Raw genomic sequence first — 21,751 nt, 5'->3', positions numbered from 1 at the left:
AGTTAATGCAGCTGTTGTATAAAATATCTAAATGGACCAGCATGATGGATGTGTCTATATGAGACGCCTGTTTGTGCTCCAAAAACTGTAAATTTCATGTGATTTGAAACAAGATGCATCATCCATTTGAGCTTGTATAAGTGGACACCTAATGGACTTCTGTTAAACACAGAGCCTAAATGGCAGGCTAAAATAGTTGACATAAAATCTACTTTATCAGCTATATAGTGAGGTTTCTAGCTGACCATGTGTCAAACTAGCAGTGCATTTGCTTGTGTATATGAGACTAAAACACAGTGTCAATGTTCCTCTTTCAGTATGATAACATCCATTGACCTCTATTATACGAGTTATTTCTGGTGGCGCTAATGGACCTAGGTCTCAAAGCCTGAAAAAAAAAAAAAAGACACTCTATACCAGTTATGAAACTGTCTATTAAACTGCTATAGTATATAAGGAAACAAAACTGAGATCTAACTGAAATTACCAATGCATCAGGAAACTACAAGTAAAATAACCAATATTAATCATCTATATTATAAAAAATAAATAATAATAAAATATAAAAAATTCTTTATACCAGAATTACACATGTAGCAAGATGGTCTTTAGCTCATGGCACAAGCTGTCAATTTAAGACAAGTTTTAAGTTTAGCAAACAATAAACACTGGAGCAGCATAAAACATTAATAAATGATCTTAAAAAGTGTACCTGTTGTCTACACTGACCAGCACAATATTGCTTACCTGGTTAAATCTCCGTGTGAAGGCCACAACGTTGGGTGAAAGGCTATGCTTCTCCTTCTTGTTCCATCCACAGCTCGCCAGCTCCTAAACAACCAAATAGTCAATTCAACTTTTAAGTGGAATACTTAAGTCTAATTTTTGCATTTTATCTACACTACCTTTCAAAAGTTTGGGGTTTTGTGTGTTTTTGCAAAAAGTTTCACAAAGACTGCATTTATTTGACCAAAAATACACTGTAAAAAAAAATTCCGTAGTTTTTACAAAATAATTTTGGCAGCTGTGGTTGCCAGAATAATTTTGTAGAAAATACAGAAAAACTGTAAACACATTTACAGAACAAAACTGTAAAATTTACAGTATAAAACTGTAATTTACAAACAGGGAAATTTGAATGTAAACCACTGAACTCAACAACACACACTGCTATTAAAATTTGTATAATAATGCCGCTGGTAAAAGAGAAAGCCACATGAAGAATCAAAGCTTATCTCAAGTAGCTTCGCCACAAGCAGAAGTATATACTAATATATAGAAGGTGCACAGAGTCATTCATGCAAACACAAAACACCATCATGGTAACACACGATACTTAACTCATTAAACAACAGATGATGTAACAAAGCCCAAATGTACATAACTGATAACAAAAGACTATTAAAAAACATTATTATTTAAAATAAAATACTTTCAAATGTGGAGTGTCACGCAGGGAATTCTGGGAATATCAGTTTACAGTTTTGACTGTAAATTAACATTGATTTGTTAATGTTACTTCTAAAAACTGTACAATTAACAGCATTTTACTGTAAAATTACATGAAATGTGTGGTTAAATCTTTTACAGTTTTTCCCTGTATATAGTACAGGAACTCACTGTTAACATATTAACAGTTTCTTTCAGTAGCGTTTTTACAAAATTTGACAGTTAAAATTACACTTATTTTTTACAGAGTACAGTAAAACCGTTATATTGTGAATTTAAAATGACAAATATATTTGAATATACAGTAATCAACATTTTAAGTGGATCAAAAAAAAAAAAAGAATCAAAGTTGTCCTAAGACAACACATTTTGGTTTTAGGACAACTTTTGATGCACGTCAAATTTTGACTACTGTATGTTAAAATGGGATTTATTCTTGTGAATTTTCAGCATCATTACTCCAGTCTTCAGTGTCACATGATCCTTCAGAAACCTATTAATTATATGCTGATCTGCTGTGTAGGAAACATTTCTTATTATTATTATTAACATTGAAAACAGTAGTGCTGCTAAATATTTTTGTATATAATGAATATATATATAAACAGCATTCATATTTTACTGTCACTTTTGATCAATTAATGCATTTGCTAAATAATAGTACTAATTTCTTTAACTTTTGAATAGTAGTGTTCTCTGATATTAATGAAATCATATTGAATGGCTCTTTATTACACATGCCTTCATTCAATAAACGGACCACAGCTACACTGTCCAACTAAGAGCATAGAAAGTCAAATAAAAGACCCACAACACTTGAATTTTACTATACTGCATTTGTTATTGACCTATAGTAGTGTAAATATATCATCCTTGTATTGGAGAAAAGTATGCACAGAACAAACAACATATCTGTTGCTTTCATCTCATCGACAGAACAGCTTTGCATGGGGACTTTATATGGTTCTAAGCATCCTCAAGTTCACAGAGCTATGAATACTAACACTTTTATAGTATCGTGCAGACTAAAAGCAGATGGAAACATTCAAAGTAATTTCAGTTTCCACATGGACTGAGTGGAGTGGAGTTTCCATGTGAATAAGCAGCTCAGTCATACCTTAGCAAAATATTTTAGGTCTGTTTGCCAAGTCATCACTTTAAGCCACACATGTCATCAGGGACACAGCATAGCTATAATGTACAGTAAGAGAACTTGTTTGGTTATACACTATAGTGTTATAAAACCAGTAAGGTTTTATTTTTTAAAAGAAAATAGTTATATTCAGCAAAGATGTAGGCAGATGTTTTAACAACATCACTCATGCAGTATACTTTTTAACCCATCCTTTCTTTACTTAACTCATCAAATATGACTGAAATGATCAGGGCCCTTTCTAAAATCAAACTTCATAATTTAGAAGGATACATCCAGAGCAGCATGCACAGCCAAGAACAGCACAATGTTTAAGCAATATGCTTCATCTTAGTTTTATATCACTATTATTTTTGGTTTTGACTTCCGAAAGTTACAGTACGTTTTACATTTACATTTATGCATTTAGCAGACGCTTTTATCCAAAGCGACTTACATTGAATTCAAGTTACAGTTTTTACATTTTATCAGCTTTTGCTTTCCCTGGGAATCAAACCCATGACCTTGGCGTTGCTAGCGCCATGCTCTACTATTTGAGCTACAGGAAAGCCTAGTTTTATAGTCTTCTTTATCTCAAAAGACAAAAGCCAACAAACTTTAACACTTTATTATTTATTCTGACTCTATATAATTTCTGCGAAATGTCTGTAGCCAAAAACAACTGTACAAAACACCACTTTATGCAAAGAGACACTGTCTGCTCCCATTACTCACACAGCATTAACAATTTAGCGGTTGTTATAGAACCAATGTACATCTGAAATCTATTAATCCAGTTGCCCGTGTCAACTCCACGAACATCTCCTTTTAGAATCCGCAAAAATCCCTGAAGCATGCAGCTGAAATATTGATGAATGAATGTATGTGCATGTGGTCAAACGCAAAAATGTATTTATACTAGTGTTTCCACAAGCCAGTGAAACTTACAGGCAAAGGGCTCAACAAAAACAAGCCCACTTTCGTGGTCAAATATGTCAGGGTTGGAAAGACTGAGTGCAATGAACGAATTCTGAATTAGTGGCTGAGGTGGTCAAACTCAGCATTTTTAAAATTAGCCCTTTTCCAGTGGGAACTTCTGCTGTCAGCAAATTAATTCCATGTGTTTCACACTCGAGTCTTCTACAGAGAAGGAATACCATGGTAGATGTTTTGCTACTTTTTATCAAATCAATCAGCTCAACAATTTATGTGTGCAGAGCTGCTGAGATGCAAACATGTCTAAAGGAATAAGGATGGAAGACTTATCTTGATATAAAACAAGTTCATGCTCCACAAATCAGATAATTTCCCTCAACACCAATTAAAGAGTCAAAAACTGACATTTTTAGCAATAAAAACATTGGCAACACCTTGAGTACAAGCAGATAAACATGACAGCACTGTCAGTTATAGAGAAAAACTATTTTCGCCTGTGACTAAAGAGACTCCAGGGGAGGAAGAAGTAAAATACTTCTCTGCTGTTTCCTACACCCAATCCACACATGGACTAATGTTTTAGAATGTCAAACACCTACACAAGGGCCTAACTGCATTGCTTTTTTGCAGTTCGAAGGGAATATCCTTTTATTTAGATGCTTCGGGAGAAGAGCAATAACAGTATTACATACTCAATCATGTTAATGCATAATTTCCCCTCATAATTATTATTATTTTTTATTGTGACATCCAAGAAGACTGGAATATTCCGAGTATATTATTACCACTGACCAGCATCTGTCAAACTCAACCTTTAAACCCAGCTATCGACATTATTATAAAAATATTGATCTTTTGCTCACCAAGGCTTCATTTATATGATTAAAAATACAGTTAAAACTGTTTTTCTTATATTAATATTATTTTAATTAAAAATAACTTTTCTTTAAACTGTAATTTATTCCTGTGATGGCAAATCTGAATTTTCAGCAAGTTTTTACTTCAGTCTTTAGTGTCAGAAATCATTCTAATATGCTGATTTGGTGTTGAAAACAATTGTCCTGCTTAATATTTTTGTAGAAACTGTGATACAAATTCTTTTATGGATAGAAAGTTCAAAAGAACAACATTTACTTAAAATGACATTTTCTGTAACATTTCCTTTACTGCTCCTTTCAATAAATTTAATGCATCCCTGTTGAATAATTTATTCCAAAAAAATGTCTTACTCTCTATAAACTTTTAAATGGTAGTGTATAATTAAATATATAAAATAATGAATTTTCAGGACCCATTTTCTCCTTTATTCAAGTGCTAAAACTTGGAAATCCAAATTGTATTACTACTGTATTAAAAAACTATTAATGCTGCCACGCGGAAAATCAATAAATAGCAATAAGCCCAGGGCCTTTTTAAACAAATCCTATCTAGAATGTCTGTGGCTACCAGTGAGAAGTGATTCCAAGAGAAAGTGACCTCAAATCCACACAGACTCATTAGTGCACACAGCTCACAGAGGTGAAGTCATGTTAACGAAGGACCGCAAAGATGTAGGTCAATGGCCATCATCATAATGGCACTCACTTGATTTATGCTCACATATCCTCTGGATAAAGTTCAAACAATCCTGAAAAAGTAAAGACTGATTTGCTCATCTCTTTGAAAAAAGCCAGCGATTCACACCAAGGTCACCATGAATGGAATCAAACGATTCCAGACGTGAAGCGTTAAGAAAAGTAGCTTGGTTAGGAGTAATTGCCAAACAGACTGCCAAACAATTCTCTGCTCAAGCATTACGCCATCACTGGGTAGAATGTCTGGAGAGACCTGGAAGAAGCCTGGCTAATATTTCATCATGATAAAATGGGGACACTGAAATGTTTCTCTCACCACACTCATATTAACCCTAAAATGGGAGTCAAAACTGACCTATTTTTCATGTTATGTATTCTTTTCATTTGATTAATGTGTCTTTGACCATGTGATGAAATCAGTTCAACTGGATGGATTAAAATTTTTTATATTAATTATTAGCGTCATATTATATTGATAGTACCTCTCTCTTTGCTTTAGAGGTTCCTGAACCTGCCTTATCTCACGGCAAGATAACATCAAAACTAAACACTTGTGCAAGATCTGGATAACAGCTAACATGGCCAAATGCAAACGTCAATGAAAATTTATCACACTGAAAACGGTCTACACAAAACCTACAATAAACTGCAAAATGCCTTGGCAGACCCGATTTCATTATCAGTGGAAAAACTCAGCAATTCTCACTGATCCTTGTCCAAATCTATCATATCTGTTATGAGTGCCTTTCCATTGTCGTCTTCACATAAAATGTTAATTAAGGAAAGTACTGAGGGCTCTGTAACTCAGAGCAGAGGAGAGGCTTGGTTAAAGTAATGGAAGAATGTGGAGCTAGATGCTGTGGGTACCGTGGTCTGTGTGTGTGTGTGTCATTAATGCACTGCTATAGTGCCACGTCACACTAATCTGTAGCACCAGAGAGCACATGAGATCAGTCCACAGCTGTGGGTTTCTGTGTGGCTTGATAAAAACAGAGGATGTGTATATAGTTGCCATGGATATCTGTCTCACCTCAGGCTGTATCGCTTTGAATACAGGAGCGTCCATCAAAGTGATCTGACTCTGCAAAATAAAAGCTACAGTGTTAAATGGAGTATTTCAAGCTTAACAAAAAGGCAGTTCACTCAAAAATCATCATTTGACAACCTCATGTCATCCCAAACCTGTATGATGTTCTTTCATGCATAGAACACAAAATGAGATGTTTAGCAGAATGTTCCAGCTGCTCTTTTCTGTTTTATGAAACTGGATGGAGACCATTATCATCTGTGTCCACCATTTGCTTTCAATTCAGTATATGAGGACAAGTAAATAATGACAATTTTTGGGCAAACTATTACATTAACGTATTTAAATGAGGCACTTTACGTGGAAAGTATTATAATTTATATATATATATATATATATATATATATATATATATATATATATATATATATATATATATATATATATATATATATATATATATATATATATATATATATATATATATATATATATATATATATATATATATATATATATAGAGAGAGAGAGAGAGAGAGAGAGAGAGAGAGAGATTTAAATCATTGCAGTTACCATGCGCCAAGTGGCACTAAAAATGACTTACGTGTTCCAATACAGATGAGGCGTTAATAAAGTTAAATTATTAATGTCCTATAATCAACTAATGTTACAAACCTCAAACCATCTCGTATATGGATTTTAAATTAGATTTTTAATTAAAAATTCAGAGGAGAATTCAGAAGAGGTACAAGTTTTGTGTGAGAAAAAGACTGAAGTTTATGCTTCTATAAACTGATAAACATTTAATATTATAAATGTTTATCTTTAATATTTAATATTTTAATATTTAATATATACTTTAATATTTGTTGTATGTGTCAATCGAACTAAAACTTATAAGGCTTTCATCACAACTAGTGTTCATTTACACAACTGCATAAATTTGTACTTGCATCAACACACTCATAATTTAAAAAATAAATAAATGCAGTGTCACATTTTGTCTCTGGAGCATTTATACACTTACAGCAAACTCCTCGGGTGTCACTTTGAGCATGTCAAACACCACCGCGTCAAAGCTCTTGGCAGAGTCCAAACTCCGTCCATCCAGGGACTCTGAACTACTGCTGTCCTGCAGACACAGGAGGAAGAGATAGAAAAACTCAACAAAATATCAGGGTTGATATTTCAAACACCTATAAAATCCATATGGACAAAGACCCATGGCATGTTGCACTCTTCCTGTGGACATTTAATCAGTTTAATTACCATTGTCCATTTGAATTACTTCATTCCATTTGATTATTCAGCACAGATGGTAAAAACGGATCAGAATGCAACCAAATCACTTTATTAACAGGCAATATGCCAATCCAGCACATATTGTAATTAAAGCCAGACAAAAAAAGGCCATATAAAGGCCAGAGAAGGAAAGATACAGTCACTATGAAAAGAACTGGTTCTTCTCAGCAAATTATCCTGACAGATCCCCTTTGAAGTTCCCCCATTCCATCCCGTGTAATATCCGTACCGATGCAGAATCTCATTCTTATATTCTCAGGGTCTTATCTGCTTTGTGTGCACCCTTAATTGCTGGAAGATTCGTTCATGCCCTCATTTCAGATTATTACCATTCAATGTGAACACTACCGTTCAAAAATTTGAAGTCAGTAAGATAAGATTATCACTATTTGTTTTTAAAGAAATGAATATTACACCTATATATAAATATTACATATATATAAAATAAATATTCATGAGCGCCAATATCCCAATTTCTTTGGCCTTTTTCTATGCTTCCATGTGTTTTATTGCTGAGGTTTCACAACAGTAATGTGTTGACTTAAAATGCATCAACTGAAGGTCATCATTGTTAAATACAGAGCCTATAAGACTGAGCCAACCATAAACTCACATATTATTTCCAAATAAACTAAATCGCCACTAAGACAACTGAGGAAATATGCATTGCTGCTGCAATTAAACTCCTAACTGGCAGTTTCATTTGGACACCATCAATGTGAAAACAGTGTTGAAAGATCTTTTAGTATGTCTTCTTTCCCAGTGCAGACCAACCCCTCTTACAAAATATAGGCCTTAGTTTGCTTTATAAATTTAAACAATCAATGCTGAAAAAACTTTTCATCCCATAAATAATTAGAACCTGGCAACACAGTAATAATAATAAAAAAATAGACTTCATGAACTTAGTTAAGAATTTTTGAACCTCTAACTGCAAAACACAATGCATCACATCTTCTGAACTATCTGTGAGTTCAAGTTCACACGGTATGTCAATGACATAACACTGTGCCACTGGAGCAGCATCCTGCCAGTGTGTGTTTGAACTGATCAGCACTGATGGGCCAACAAGCTGCTATTTCTCTGATCTGATCTGATTCCCCTCAGCAAGCCAATATCATGTGATCTGACTTGGATGCTGTACACAACATTCAGTTCAGACTCAAAAGCGACACCAATCAGCTTCTGAGCAATCACACGCACCACTGGGGCTACAATAATCAGCTGCAATAAATCTCTCATTTATAATCCATTATGCACAGTTTAATGTTCAGGGCTGTTGCTTCAGCTGATTATCCTTATTTACCCATCTCAATTCTGGAAAGAAAATAAATAAATAAAACGAAAAAAAAAAAAGATAAATATAAATATTAGATAAATATTATAGATATTTATACACTGCTATGTATAAAATTGGTCGCCAGGTATAACGGTCAGAGTTGAACTCTTTAGGGAACAAATAGGATGCGTTTTAGTACCTGTGTGTGGCGGGAGGTGATGCTGACGCTGGCAGGGAGTCCATTCCTCCTGTACATGCTCTCAGTCAGAAGAGAAGACCCAGATCACAGCCGACCTCAGCTGCTCACCACCACACACGACCTCTCAGCCATCCCTGGAACACACAAGCACACACATTACACCTTATTTTATGCCCAAATTGGTGTTTTTGGCAAATTCAAAAAAAAGAAAAGCCTATTAAATAGAAATTATGACTTAAAAAATAAAATTGTATTTTTATCATCATTATTGTTTAACACACTGTGCTGCTGTACTTGGGATCTACTCATTCTGAGGAGCAATGCATGATATTGCCAGGAGAGGGAGGTCTTCACTATAAATGCAGCATCTCTCCCCTCAACATGACTCCTGCTTTTGCCCTACATTCTTCCAGCCAGCCATTTCTTGTTCAAATGAGCCATATCCATATCACAGCCATATCATGAAAAGACCCTGCAGAGCATCTCTACTATGTACTGTTCAATTTAATATTTCAATCTGTTTGGCCTAATTCAATCCAGAATTGAAGTGCATGAGTAACAGAGTGAATAACTGCAGATTATTACTTTCAAAAGCACTGGTTCTTTAGGATCCAGATTTTCAGTTTGATAGTAAATGGCCATCTAACATTTTCAAACATTGTTTACAATGTTAAACAAATATGCCTTTAAAATAAAGCACTCAAATGTATTACTATTTCTCAAAAAAAAAAAAAAAAAGCACAGGACCAGCAGTATTCTGAAATTAACAGGAGAAGCTAACATCATAGCCTGTTTAAATCAATGGGAGACTAGCAGATGTAGCTTAGGTTTTTTGCAATTTCCCAAGTATGGCTCATCACCCCAGGGTTATTATCGGTGTAAAAAAATAAAAAAATAAATAAAAACATGCTTAAATAAAATAAATTTTAACTGAAATAAAACCAAATTTAAACATTGTATTTCAGCTACTTTCCAAAGCAGCATTTAATGTTTTACTTGCTGTACTAAAATAAATAAAACTAAAACAAAAAATAAAAACTACATAGGCATTTAAAAAAAAAAGAATAATAAAATGGCAAAACACACAAAATTGCTAAAACTTTCAAATGAAAATATAAAAATAAAAACTAATTAAAATATTAATAAAAACTATAATAGTATCTAAAAAAAAATAAAAAAAAAGTGTATGAGAAACAGACAATATGGCAAAAAGTTAATGTTATGCAGTGCAGTTTCCATTTAGTGCTGTTTGATATTGTATATGGATGTAATGAAGCTCAAACACGAATAAAAACATGAGCTGTAATATTACATTATCTAATGCATTTTTTTTCTAAGTGGTCATGTCATACATTTTTCTAATTTTATTTTCCCCAAGGTCTGCTTATAATGTTAGTCAATGTTCCCGCATGAAAAACAGTCATAAAGTTTTTTCTTTGTCATGTCCACCTAAATAAATTAGAATTTTAAAACTTCACATAGTTCATCAAATTTCAAAATGGTATTTCATTATATGGCCCCATTAGCAAACATTTATTTGTACAACAACTAACTAGTAACAATATGTTAATACACTACAGATTTTTGCATACCCATTTTTCCAGATCTTTCACATGGCTAATATCTGCATGGTAGGGTTGCTGAAGGCCATCCCAAGTGGCGGTTCTTTAGTAATACTGAAAGAGAAAGATAGATAACAGGAAGATAGACATTATGATCATTATGATCTCAATAAACTGCGATTTTATGATTAAAACACAAACCATTCATCAGGGTGTAGCTGTGCAGGAGACTCTACCACAAACTTTATCAATGGCAGATCATCAAGGTTGGTTTCCCCATTTTCACAATGAGATATACAGTGGGGCAAATAAGTATTTTATACACTGCCGATTTTTCAAGTTTTCCCACTTACAAAGAATGGAGAGATCTGTAATTTTCATCGTAGGTACACCTCAACTGTGAGAGACAGAATATAAAAATAAAATCCAGAAAATCACATTGTATGATTTTTAAATAATTTTAATTTTATTGCATGAAATAAGTATTTGATACAATAGAAAAATAGAACTTAATATTTGGTACAGAAACCTTTGTTTACAATTACAGAGGTCAGACGTTTCCTGTAGTTCTTGACCAGGTTTGCACACACTGCAGCAGGGATTTTGGCCCACTCCTCCATACAGGTCTTCTCCAGATCTTTCAGGTTTTGGGGCTGTCGCTGGGCAACACAGAGTTTAAGCTCCCTCCACAGATTTTCTATTGGGTTCAGGTCTGGAGACTGGCTAGGCCACTCCAGGACCATGAAACGCTTCTTACGGAGCCACTCCTTAGTTGCCCTTGCTGTGTGTTTGGGGTCATTGTAATGCTGGAAGATCCAGCCACAACCCATCTTCAATGCTCTTACTGAGGGAAGGAGGTTGTTGCCCAAAATCTCGCGATACATGGCCCCATCCATCCTCCCCTCAATACAGTGGAGTCGTCCTGTCCCATTTGCAGAAATGCACCCCCAAAGCATGATGTTTCCACCCCCATGCTTCATGGTTGGGATGGTGTTCTTGGGATTGTACTCATCCTTCTTCCTCCAAACACGGCAAGTGGAGTTTATACCAAAAAGTTTTATTTTGGTCTCATGTGACCACATGACCTTCTCCCATGCCTCCTCTGGATCATCCAGATGGTTTTTGGCAAACTTTGATGGGCCTGGACATGTGCTGGCTTGAGCAGGGGGACCTTGCGCGCACTGCAGGATTTTAATCCATGACGGTGTAGTGTGTAACTAATGGTAACCGTTGAGACTGTGGTCCCAGCTCTCTTCAGGTCATCGAGCAGGTCCTCCCGTGTAGTTCTAGGCTGATCCCTCACCGTTCTCAGGATCATTGATACTCCACGAGGTGAGATCTTGCATGGAGCCCCAGTCCGAGGGAGATTGACAGTCATCTTGAATTTCTTCCATTTTCTAATAATTGCGCCAACAGTTGTTGCCTTCTCACCAAGATGTTTGCCTATTGTCCTGTAGCACATCCCAGCCTTGTGCAGGTCTACAGTTTTGTCCCTAGTGTCCTTAGACAACTCTTTGGTCTTGTCCATAGTGGAGAGGTTGGAGTCTGATAGATTGAGTGTGTGAACAGGTGTCTTTTATACAGGTAACAAGTTCAAACATGTGCAATGAATACAGGTAATGAGTGGAGGATAGGAGGGCTTCTTAAAGACAAGCTAACAGGTCTGTGAGAGACAGAATTCTTGCTGGTTGGTAGGTGATCAAATACTTATTTCATGCAATAAAATGGAAGTTAATTATTAAAAAATCATACAATGTGATTTTCTGGATTTTTTTTAAAATTTATATTCTGTCTCTCACAGTTGAGGTGTACCTACGATGAAAATAAGAGATCTCTCCATTCTTTGTAAGTGGGAAAACTTGAAAAATCGGCAGTGTATAAAATACTTATTTGCCCCACTGTATATTAGCTATAGAAAAAATTATGAACTGTGTATAGACAAATAGAATTGTGAGGTCATGATTTATTACACAATTGTTAAAATGGATGAAATGTTATTCTATACTGTTTCAAAGTTAAATATCCCAGCCAGAGGCATGGATAAACTCACTGTTTACCTGAGAGCAGCAGCATTTAACTAGCGTAATCGAGTATGAAGAATTCAGTCAATACTGCTAGCACTTATGTTTGCTGTCCACAGGCAGGACTGCATTTGTTTATTTGGCTGTATTTGCCTATATGGCTTGCTTTTGAATGCCTAATGCCACTACTTTAGAAAAGTACTAGCTGTTTGCGGTTGGTCAAATTGCAAGTTTCTGGAAGAAACATTTGAAGCTCACCAAGGCTGCATTTATTTGCAATATTGTGAAATGTTATTACAATTTAGAGTATCTGTTTTATATATTAACATTTTAAAATGTAATTTATTGCTATGATAGCAAATCTGCCATTACTCCAGTCTTTGGTGTCACATGATCCTTCAGAAATCATTCTAATATGCTGATTTGGTTCTCATGAAACATTTCTTATTATCAATGCTGAAAACAATTGTGTTGTATTAAAATCTATTAGAAACAATGATCAGTGATATATTTTTTTTCAGTAAGATGAATAGAAAGTTCAAAAGTGCTGTTAAGTTCCAATGCATCGTACCATAGTAACCATAGACACAAACTGTAACTACAACATACAGTAACTAAAAAAGAAAACTTCAGCCAAACTGTAACCTGCAAAACATTTTGGATTGTTGATTGGTGGTACAATGCCCTACAGGTAAGGTAACTCGCTTGATACAATAAACACTGAATTTAACACTAGATTTGTTTTGAACATGTGCTTAAATTTTGCTTCAGGTAAGGCATAATGTACAGTAAATCAGCCAGTCATTATCATGAAACAAACCTTACTTGAACTTGAGTTGAAATTGTACAATTCCTATTATATTAGATTAGCTTTAAGCTTCCAAAAAGCCCATTCTCAGCATCAGTCAGTTGCCCAGGGCAATGTGCAAATATATAATTTTTTACCCCTCAATGTCACATAAGTATAAGACTAAAATAACTAGAGCAAAGAATAATGGTGGCGTCTCTTTTTCTGAGTTGTTGGTCAAATGCTAGACTGTTTTAAATTAATTTAGACAGTAAATGTAATTCATGTGCTCTATTTATTTCTCTCTAATTATTCCTTAATGCAATTAAAAATGTCAGATTCTGATTGGTACTAGTGAATATTTAAAACTAAAACACAAATTCTGAAATCAAACAGATGTTTCTAAATACAACGAGAGCGGATAAAAGCACTAAAGTGTTTGAAGGCAGCATGCGGGTTCCAGTAAAGATGGAGTATGAGCTGGGAGAGCAGACAGAGCATCGCCTCAAGGATATGGGCGCCCGCTGTGTGGGGGAAACCTTAGACGTAGAGTACTACTACGATACTGACAGCTTCCAACTGGCTTCTACGCAGACCTGGTTGAATCAGCATAACGGCCAATGGGGACTGATCCTGGCAGAAGAACAAGAGCTTAATCACGCTCAATCATACAACACCAAAAAGCTGGAAGCTGGACATTCTGAAGAAAAGAAAAGCAAAATACTCAACTCATCGCATGAAGAAAAATGGGAAACAGGTGCTGCCTTTGGAGAAACATCTAGCAATGAGTGTCCTGAGAAGGTCATGTCCAAAAGCCAAGTTCAGAGAACATCCTTAGATACATCTCTGATATACACAGAACTGAGTGACCCATGCTCCATCATGCTGCATCTCTCAAAGTGTCTCCAGCTCCCTCTGACCCACACTGAAATGAAGAGTATGACTATGAAGAACTTCTTGAACTTGGCCCGGATCCAGATGTATGACAGCTGGACCAGGACCAGCACAGTGAAGTACTCTCTGCCTGGTGGCTTCTCACTGGAGGTGGAGAGAAACTACAGCGTTCCCACTAAAACTGCTTCTGCATTTTTGATGATGAATGCTGATGTGCTGAGCATAAGCAGTGAGCTGGAAAAGATGGATCGGCTGTGTGAAGAACTAGGCCTAAAACCAAAGGCAAGCTCAAATGAACAATTATAAACGATTGTCAAAGCCTAGCACAACAATCCCTGTGTTGTTTTTACTTTGTAATTAAGTGCCAAAAATAAAAATCTCTCTTTTAATTTTTTTTTCTCAAACTGACATATAATAACTTGTATACAACTTTATGGTTAACCCTTTACAATAATTAGGTATAAAAACATTTTTGAGTACCAATTAATCTAATTGTCATATATTATAATATAATATAATATGATATAATACAATGGACCCCCTTTAGAACATTTGGGTAAACTTCTGGCTACAACAAAAAATATATTTGTTTCCATTTGTTCCAAAAAAAAAAAAAAAGAAAAAAAAAGAAAATCATGATAGCATTTCTATCAAAAGGAGGACAAAAAAAAAATGGAGAGACTGATTACAGTGGTTAGAAGCAAGAAAGATGTCAAACGTGACGTCACTCCCTCAGACGTTGTTAGAAACACCCAGACAGCAATAATATATATATATATATATATATATATATATATATATATATATATTTTTTTTTTTTTAAATGCTAGACTTTCAATAGTAATAAATGTGGAAACTTATCACAGTATGTGAAAAGGTTCATATAATATAATATAATACAACATGTTACTGTAGTTTATAAATACACTTTTATTATATAACTTTTTAATGTTAAAATTTTATTAGTATGCAGAAATTAATATTAACCAGGATTAAAAATGATGCAGAAGTATTCATTTTTATTGCAGTAGCTAAAGTTAATATATAACCTCACTATAAAAAGTTATCAACTTTATCAATCACAAAAAACTTTAAATCAACCACATTATTCCGTATTAGGTCACGAAAAAGACATCCAAACTAAAACTACCCAAAACAGCTGAAATAACAATTGTAGTTTTATTATCTGCAATGTTTTTTTCTAACAATTTTGTTCCCTAAAGACTCACAGGTATGATTTTGCCCCATTTCATCTAAGATACACATTTAGCTGAAGCACTCACTGCTGAGACAGCTACAGTTACTATGGCAACTGAGAGCAGTAATGTGTTCATATTTTGTATATTATACACACGAGGCTTAGCAGTCTGCAGGCAACAATCTGCCACATTGGATGTCCGACATGTTCAACATTGGCAATGTTTCTTATCCTTGACTACAGAGAACCCACCGCATTGTACATCTCTCTTTTTCTATATAGATCTCAACAGTACAACATTTATTTCATATGACAGCTGCTTTTATCTAAAGTGACTTACAGTGCATTCAGGTTATATGTTTTATCAATATCTGTTGTTCCCTGAGAACTGAACCCATGACCTTGTCATTGCTAATACTCTACTTTACCATTCGGGCTCCAGGAACTCTAAGGTCTCAAACAAACAGAAAATACAGGTTGCTCCTGAAACAATAACAGATTTTGTCATCAGCACTTGCAGCAGACAGCAGATTTCACGGAGGCGTAACACACAACAAAACAACACAATATAATGTAGCAGATTCTCCACCCTGACCGGCACACACTTGAAAGTTTGCCATCGACACTAAACACTGAATACAGCAGCACTGCACAGCAACTGACAAACATAATGTGGAGGATAAGACATCTACTATGTTAAATATACTAAAAGTAAATGAACTTCACTGGTAAATTACACAACACAGTCACACCACCATATGATCAGAAGATAACATTGTCAATGTTATTAAATAAGTAAACAATAAGTAAAGGAGAGGGAACTAACTACAATAAGAGATGCCAAAGAAATTAAAGGCAAAGAAAAAACAGGTCCGCAAGCTCTGTAGTAGTAAATTTGACTTCAGATTTGTAGTACTATTAAATGTAATTAAGTTATACATGTTAATAATAAAACTAGCTATAGCATAAGTGCATAAAAACCTACAGGACAAACTGTATCTTTGAACATCAATATCATTTAATAAATTATATTTACAACTATTTGTATAACTTGGAATAAATAATTGGATGTTTACTTTGTTCTACTGACAAACAGAATCATTTCTGTATTGTAGAGGCTCCTAACCATGAGGCCAGTGCCCACTATTGCACATTTTCAAGGGGGGGCGCAGTTGTTGTTGTACAGTATTTAAATTTATGTCCAAATCAGCTTTACATGCTGTTACATGGCAGATACAAATTCAACATTCAACAATATAACACAATAAATATAATTATAATAAATACAAATATTGAAGAAAAAAAAAACATTATTGGGGGGGGGGGGCAATTTTGTATAAGCAACTTTATAAAATATTCTTTAAATATACTTGTGTTGTGATAAAAACTGTAAAAGTGTCCATCTTACAAAATAGATCCTTCAAAGTCCGCCCTGACAAAACAAATGTTGTTTCATGAAATTAAAATTTGGGCAAACTAAAAACATGTTTTACAGACAAGATACAAAAACTGACATTTTGATGTTTCTTCACTGGATGACTATTATTGTTGTTGTCATTAAATTAAAATAATCTCACTTAATTACGGAGAAAAAAAAAACCTTCTCAGAAATCTAAAAAAAAAGGTTGAAAACAAGCAACTTTGTCATAATTACAGCAGAAATATCAGAGGAAATATATAGGGGAACTTCAAATATTGTGTTGGACAATGGGGGCCCCTCAGGTCAACGATGTTGAGAACCACTGCTGTGGAATGTGTAATGACACGTCTTTTATTAACCTTCAAAAAAGATTAATAAAAAGACTCTTTGTCTTTGTTTTAAAAATATACATGGTACAGTCATATGTGCCACAGTATGCTTTGGGATCAGTAAATGAACTAAAAAAAAATGTGTTAAACTGTTATAGGTGTGGGAACATTATTTAATCTGTGGTGCTGGCAAAGAGTAAATATAAAAGTATTAATATTACTGTAATGTATCCAGGACTTTGAGACCCCAGAAATATATATATATATATATATATATATATATATATATATATTGCCCTTCCCTGCAGCTTCCATCAAACATTGCCATATAATAACAAATAACCAGTTAGCAAATCAATTTCAGTTTTAAATGCAACTTTGTGGATGTAAATTTAATATTAAGAATAAGAGCCTATATTGATGCTAATCACTCATGACAAATTACCCATTATCCTAAATGTAACACACTTACATAAACGTATAGACGTATATGTACCTTGGACTCCCAGCACTTTCCACAAGTAATGTAACACATAAACACAGGTGCTTTCCAAAGTCAAGGTAGTCTCTCCGGGCCATAACAACAAACACAGAAGGCTGGTTCCTTCCGAAATCCCCAAACAAAAAAGCTCTCTAAACTACAAATAAGCATATAGATATGAACAGAAGCACAATGCAGAACAGCATCGGGGGTATTGCTTTAAGCTGTCTGTCATCTCCCTGTCAGTTATGGTATTGCTGAGATTCTCACTCTTTTGAAAAAGATGTAACCTCTCTCTCATATTTGTAATGGCTGTTTTAATAATACAACAGTGCAAGTATAACAATCAGAGCATATTTCTGAATACTGATGAGCCACCACATAAAAATCTATTATTCCATCCTGCAGTTTGCATAATACATTAAATAGAACAGTATCTTTACAGCAAAATTGTATCATAACATCTGACAAAGAGCATCCTGCATATGCACGCTGTTTTAGATGGAATGGCGCCATGCATCACACTGACAGTGTGGTACCCATCTGGGTAGAGGCAGACGACCCCCTGTGATGCAACTCCATCCCTGCTCATGCTGTTTTCATTTGCGCTTGATGCTCTGTACAGATACAGTTCAACTCACCTGTCAATGAAAATATGCCACTGTACTCGTCCCTCGCCGTTGAGATGCACGCGCCAGTCAACGCTAAGCTTATGTCGCTGTACTGCAGCACGACCTTAAGGACACTAAAAATCCAATTTGAAAGGATTCACTCTTATCCACTGGGCAATCTACGCCTATTTCGGTTATTCCGCTCCGCGCATAGACGTCGTTTTCGCAAGCAGCGTATTTTGGGCAGATATGATGAGAAAGTGCTGTGGGTAGAGACGATGTTATCGGATGCTGGAGATGCGGGTCATTTGCCAACAGCTGGGCATCGACATCAGGAAGTGTTGTACCCATTCCGTTTAATGGACAGATGACTTGACCAATCGCGTGGCGTCTGGGCGGACGCCAGATTCCGCCCTCATAATTGAATGACCAATCATTAATTAGGCCAATACTGTCGCGCGCATATGTCTCCATGTTTTGTGTACGCAGCATTGGAAATGTGTTTGGAAAGGGGTGCAGGGAAACAGGTTTGTTTGATTTTGATGTTCCTTTTGAAGAAATGTAGTGCTCATTTTTCGTTTTTTGAATTAACTGAGGTATTTTTTTTTATTATTTAAAAAAATATTTAGTTGTAACAATTTTTGCTATTATTATTTATTGTGTCTAGGGCTAGGCCTGTTAGAAGAGAGTGACATGTATTGTGTTTATGTATTAGTACAGATAAAAGCGTATAATTCAGTGTTCACAGATATTATTATATTTTTATTATTTTAATTAATATATTCATTTTCTGTTTTCTTATTAAATGTATATATTTTTAAAATATGTCTATGCAGGGCCTAGTTTTTTGTTAATTTATTTTACTGGCTATACACACACACACACACACACATATATATACATATATATATATATATAGGCCTAATTTATTTCATCCAGTCATTTATTTAAGCAACCTATTTTTTCATGGTTATAATTTTCGTAATCTATAATGATCCTTTGTTTTGTGATGCTACAACCCTCCTAAATGTAAATATATTTAAATTTTGTTTAATTTTTATATGTGATCAAGAATGCACTGCTTTTCACTTGAACAGTTGATTTATTTTCAAGTAAAGCAAATCATTATAGATGATTTTTCATCTTCTGTATAAAAAAGTGACACATGTTCAGACTTTGATTTAGGTCTATGGCTCTGCTTGAAAAGTCATGTCAAATCAGTTTATAGGTTATATAGGTTACTGGTCCAAAATGGTTTTCCAGCTCTAACCAGCTTGATCAAAGTCCACCAGGTCAGCGTTGGTCCCACCAGCTGGTAGTCCATCTGACAAATCATCATCCAAATCTAGATCCAATTTCAGTTGCATCATGATACATTTTTTGACTGATATATTTAGATGGGTCATTTATAATGTAGTTTTTATCATTATTCATTAGCAAAATACATTTTATTTCAATAATTAAAAAATACGAAAACTTTGAACCAAAAATTAATTAAAAAATATAAATAAGGATGCGTATTCCAAATGAATATACATAGGTCCTGCTCAAGGGCTTATACAATGTAAACCGTAGCTGCAATACAGCTATTTTAATTGACAGTAATTCATTAGCTGTACATGTGCTCCATCTAGTGGAAATCCGCATTAATGTACAAACAAATATACATTTCAATGAGTGAATGAGTAAAGCAAACGTATCCAGACATTTTGCCAAATCAGCATCTTTATTGTACAAACAAATGCATTTATCTATTGACATTTCTTTGTATCATAAAAAAGCAATATACAAGCTTTAAGAACGAAAATAAAAAGCATCACAGAATGATTATGAGTAAAATATATAATTTGAATAAATATAATATTATATTTCATGCTATAAAATTAAATTCATAAATGGCGAGTTAATTGTTACAGCATCGGCGTCAGCTAGCTTCATGTACTTCATAGTTGTATAAAACAGTAGAGTTCTGAGGTTCACAGTTGGGTTGTGAGGTTGTACATATGTGAATGACAGAAGGTTGGACAGAGTGCTACTTATACGGTAAGACCTAAAGATCTGCTTTCCTCAGTGGTGAAACTCCCATGCATTCGGGAAGAGCATGAACGGAAATATTTAGGTGCGTCTTACCACACCTATGAGGCAGACTGTTTTGGGAACCAATGACTGAGGAATTGTTTCCCCACCTGAAGTAAAAGTGCAAGCTTAGTTTTGGACGCACAAAGATCCTTGCGCATCCAAAATGGCATTTTCTGAATACTAGTAAACCCTGAGTTCTACTTTTTACTTTTTGCAATGTCCCGAATACATGAGAGAACAAGAGTCTGACAGAGCTTGCATTAAAGGAATAGTCATCCAGAAATGAAACTTTCATGAAAATGTCCTCAACCTCAGGCCATCCAAGAGGTAGAGGAGTTAACTTTATCAGAACACATTTATAGAAATGTAGCATTACTCCATTTGCTCGCCAAGTAGATCCTCTGCAATGAATGGGTGCCGTCAGAATGATAGTCCAAAAACAAACACAATAATCCAGTCCATCAATCAATGTCTTCTGAAGTGAAAATCTGCATATTTTTAACTTCAAACCGTAGCTTCCAACTAAAATACAAGTCATCTATCCATAGCATTGTTTTCTCCAGCGAAAAAGTTGTCTTGTCTGAATCAGGAGAGAAATATGTACTGATAAAAAAAAAAAAAAAAAACCTTTATAAACCAAAACAGTCTAAAAAAGTTATAAACAAATGTCAGTGGATTTTGATGTGAGAAGACAACAGATGATGGACTTATGAATTATGGACTGGTATTTTGACCAGAAGCAACAATTTAAAATGAAAACAGCTGTTTCTTACAAACACACAGCTTTTCACATCATAAGATGTTAATCGATTGGAGTCGATTAACATTGTGCATCATGTGGATTACTTGTGAACTGTGATGTTTTTATCAGCTGTTCGAACTCTTATTCTGACGGCACCCATTCACTCCATTCATTGCTGAGCAAGTGATAAAATTCAAAATTTCTTCAAATATGTAACATCTTGGATTGCCTTAGTACATTTTCAGCATATTTTAATTTTAATAATGAAACTATTCTTTTAATAATTCTGATTGGCCTGTTATATCTGCAATCTCGAAGCATGAAGAAAGAAGATCTTTAGCACAAGCCATAGTGGCAGGTTACATCTCTCAAAGATCCCTTTCTTATTTGACACAGATTAAAAAAAAAAGATGCAACTTTTCACCAGTGACACCGAGGTGGCAGGTCGATGAAGTACAAACAGAATATGGACTGTGGTGACCACAAAAACAAGAAGCCACTCTATAGGAGCATATTTGCTCAACCTGTCCCAAGTTTTCACATAAAAGTATATCTTAAAACATGAGAAAAAAATCCTCTCCTTGCCATAAATGACCTCAGCTCCCTGACATCCTGAATGCATTCATTTTGAGACACAATCCTGTAATCTGAGAGGCAGACAGACTCCAAAGAAAGAAAGACAAAAAAGGCTCTTAAAAAGGTTATTGCTTTTGCATATTACACAGTGGA

At 34.7% G+C, this 21,751-nt stretch overlaps 2 protein-coding genes across 2 annotated transcripts in view; one reads left to right on the top strand and one right to left on the bottom strand.

The window, feature by feature from the left end:
• Positions 1–18,559, bottom strand: part of ralgps1 (Ral GEF with PH domain and SH3 binding motif 1) — a 93,723-nt gene extending 75,164 nt beyond the window's left edge. Inside the window, exons 1-6 of the mRNA XM_079383200.1 lie at positions 18,232–18,559; positions 10,491–10,574; positions 8,899–9,032; positions 7,146–7,250; positions 6,122–6,172; positions 748–831 (exon numbers count right to left, since the gene is read on the bottom strand). Coding sequence (XP_079239326.1) covers positions 748–831; positions 6,122–6,172; positions 7,146–7,250; positions 8,899–8,955 — 297 coding nt within the window. The 5' untranslated portion in view covers positions 8,956–9,032; positions 10,491–10,574; positions 18,232–18,559. The remainder of the gene's footprint in view (positions 1–747; positions 832–6,121; positions 6,173–7,145; positions 7,251–8,898; positions 9,033–10,490; positions 10,575–18,231) is intronic.
• LOC306848795 (uncharacterized protein) lies at positions 13,719–14,468 on the top strand (the record flags this gene model as incomplete). Its single annotated transcript, XM_079383562.1, has 1 exon — positions 13,719–14,468. The coding sequence occupies one exon, from the start codon at positions 13,719–13,721 to the stop codon at positions 14,466–14,468; it is 750 nt and encodes a 249-aa protein (XP_079239688.1).
• Positions 18,560–21,751: the final 3,192 nt, after the last annotated feature.

Source organism: Barbus barbus, assembly GCF_936440315.1.
Source record: "Barbus barbus genome assembly, chromosome: 28".
In the NCBI taxonomy this organism is placed as follows: domain Eukaryota; kingdom Metazoa; phylum Chordata; class Actinopteri; order Cypriniformes; family Cyprinidae; genus Barbus; species Barbus barbus.
Note: the sequence above shows the minus strand (reverse complement) of the source record. Positions and strands in the feature narration are given on the sequence as shown.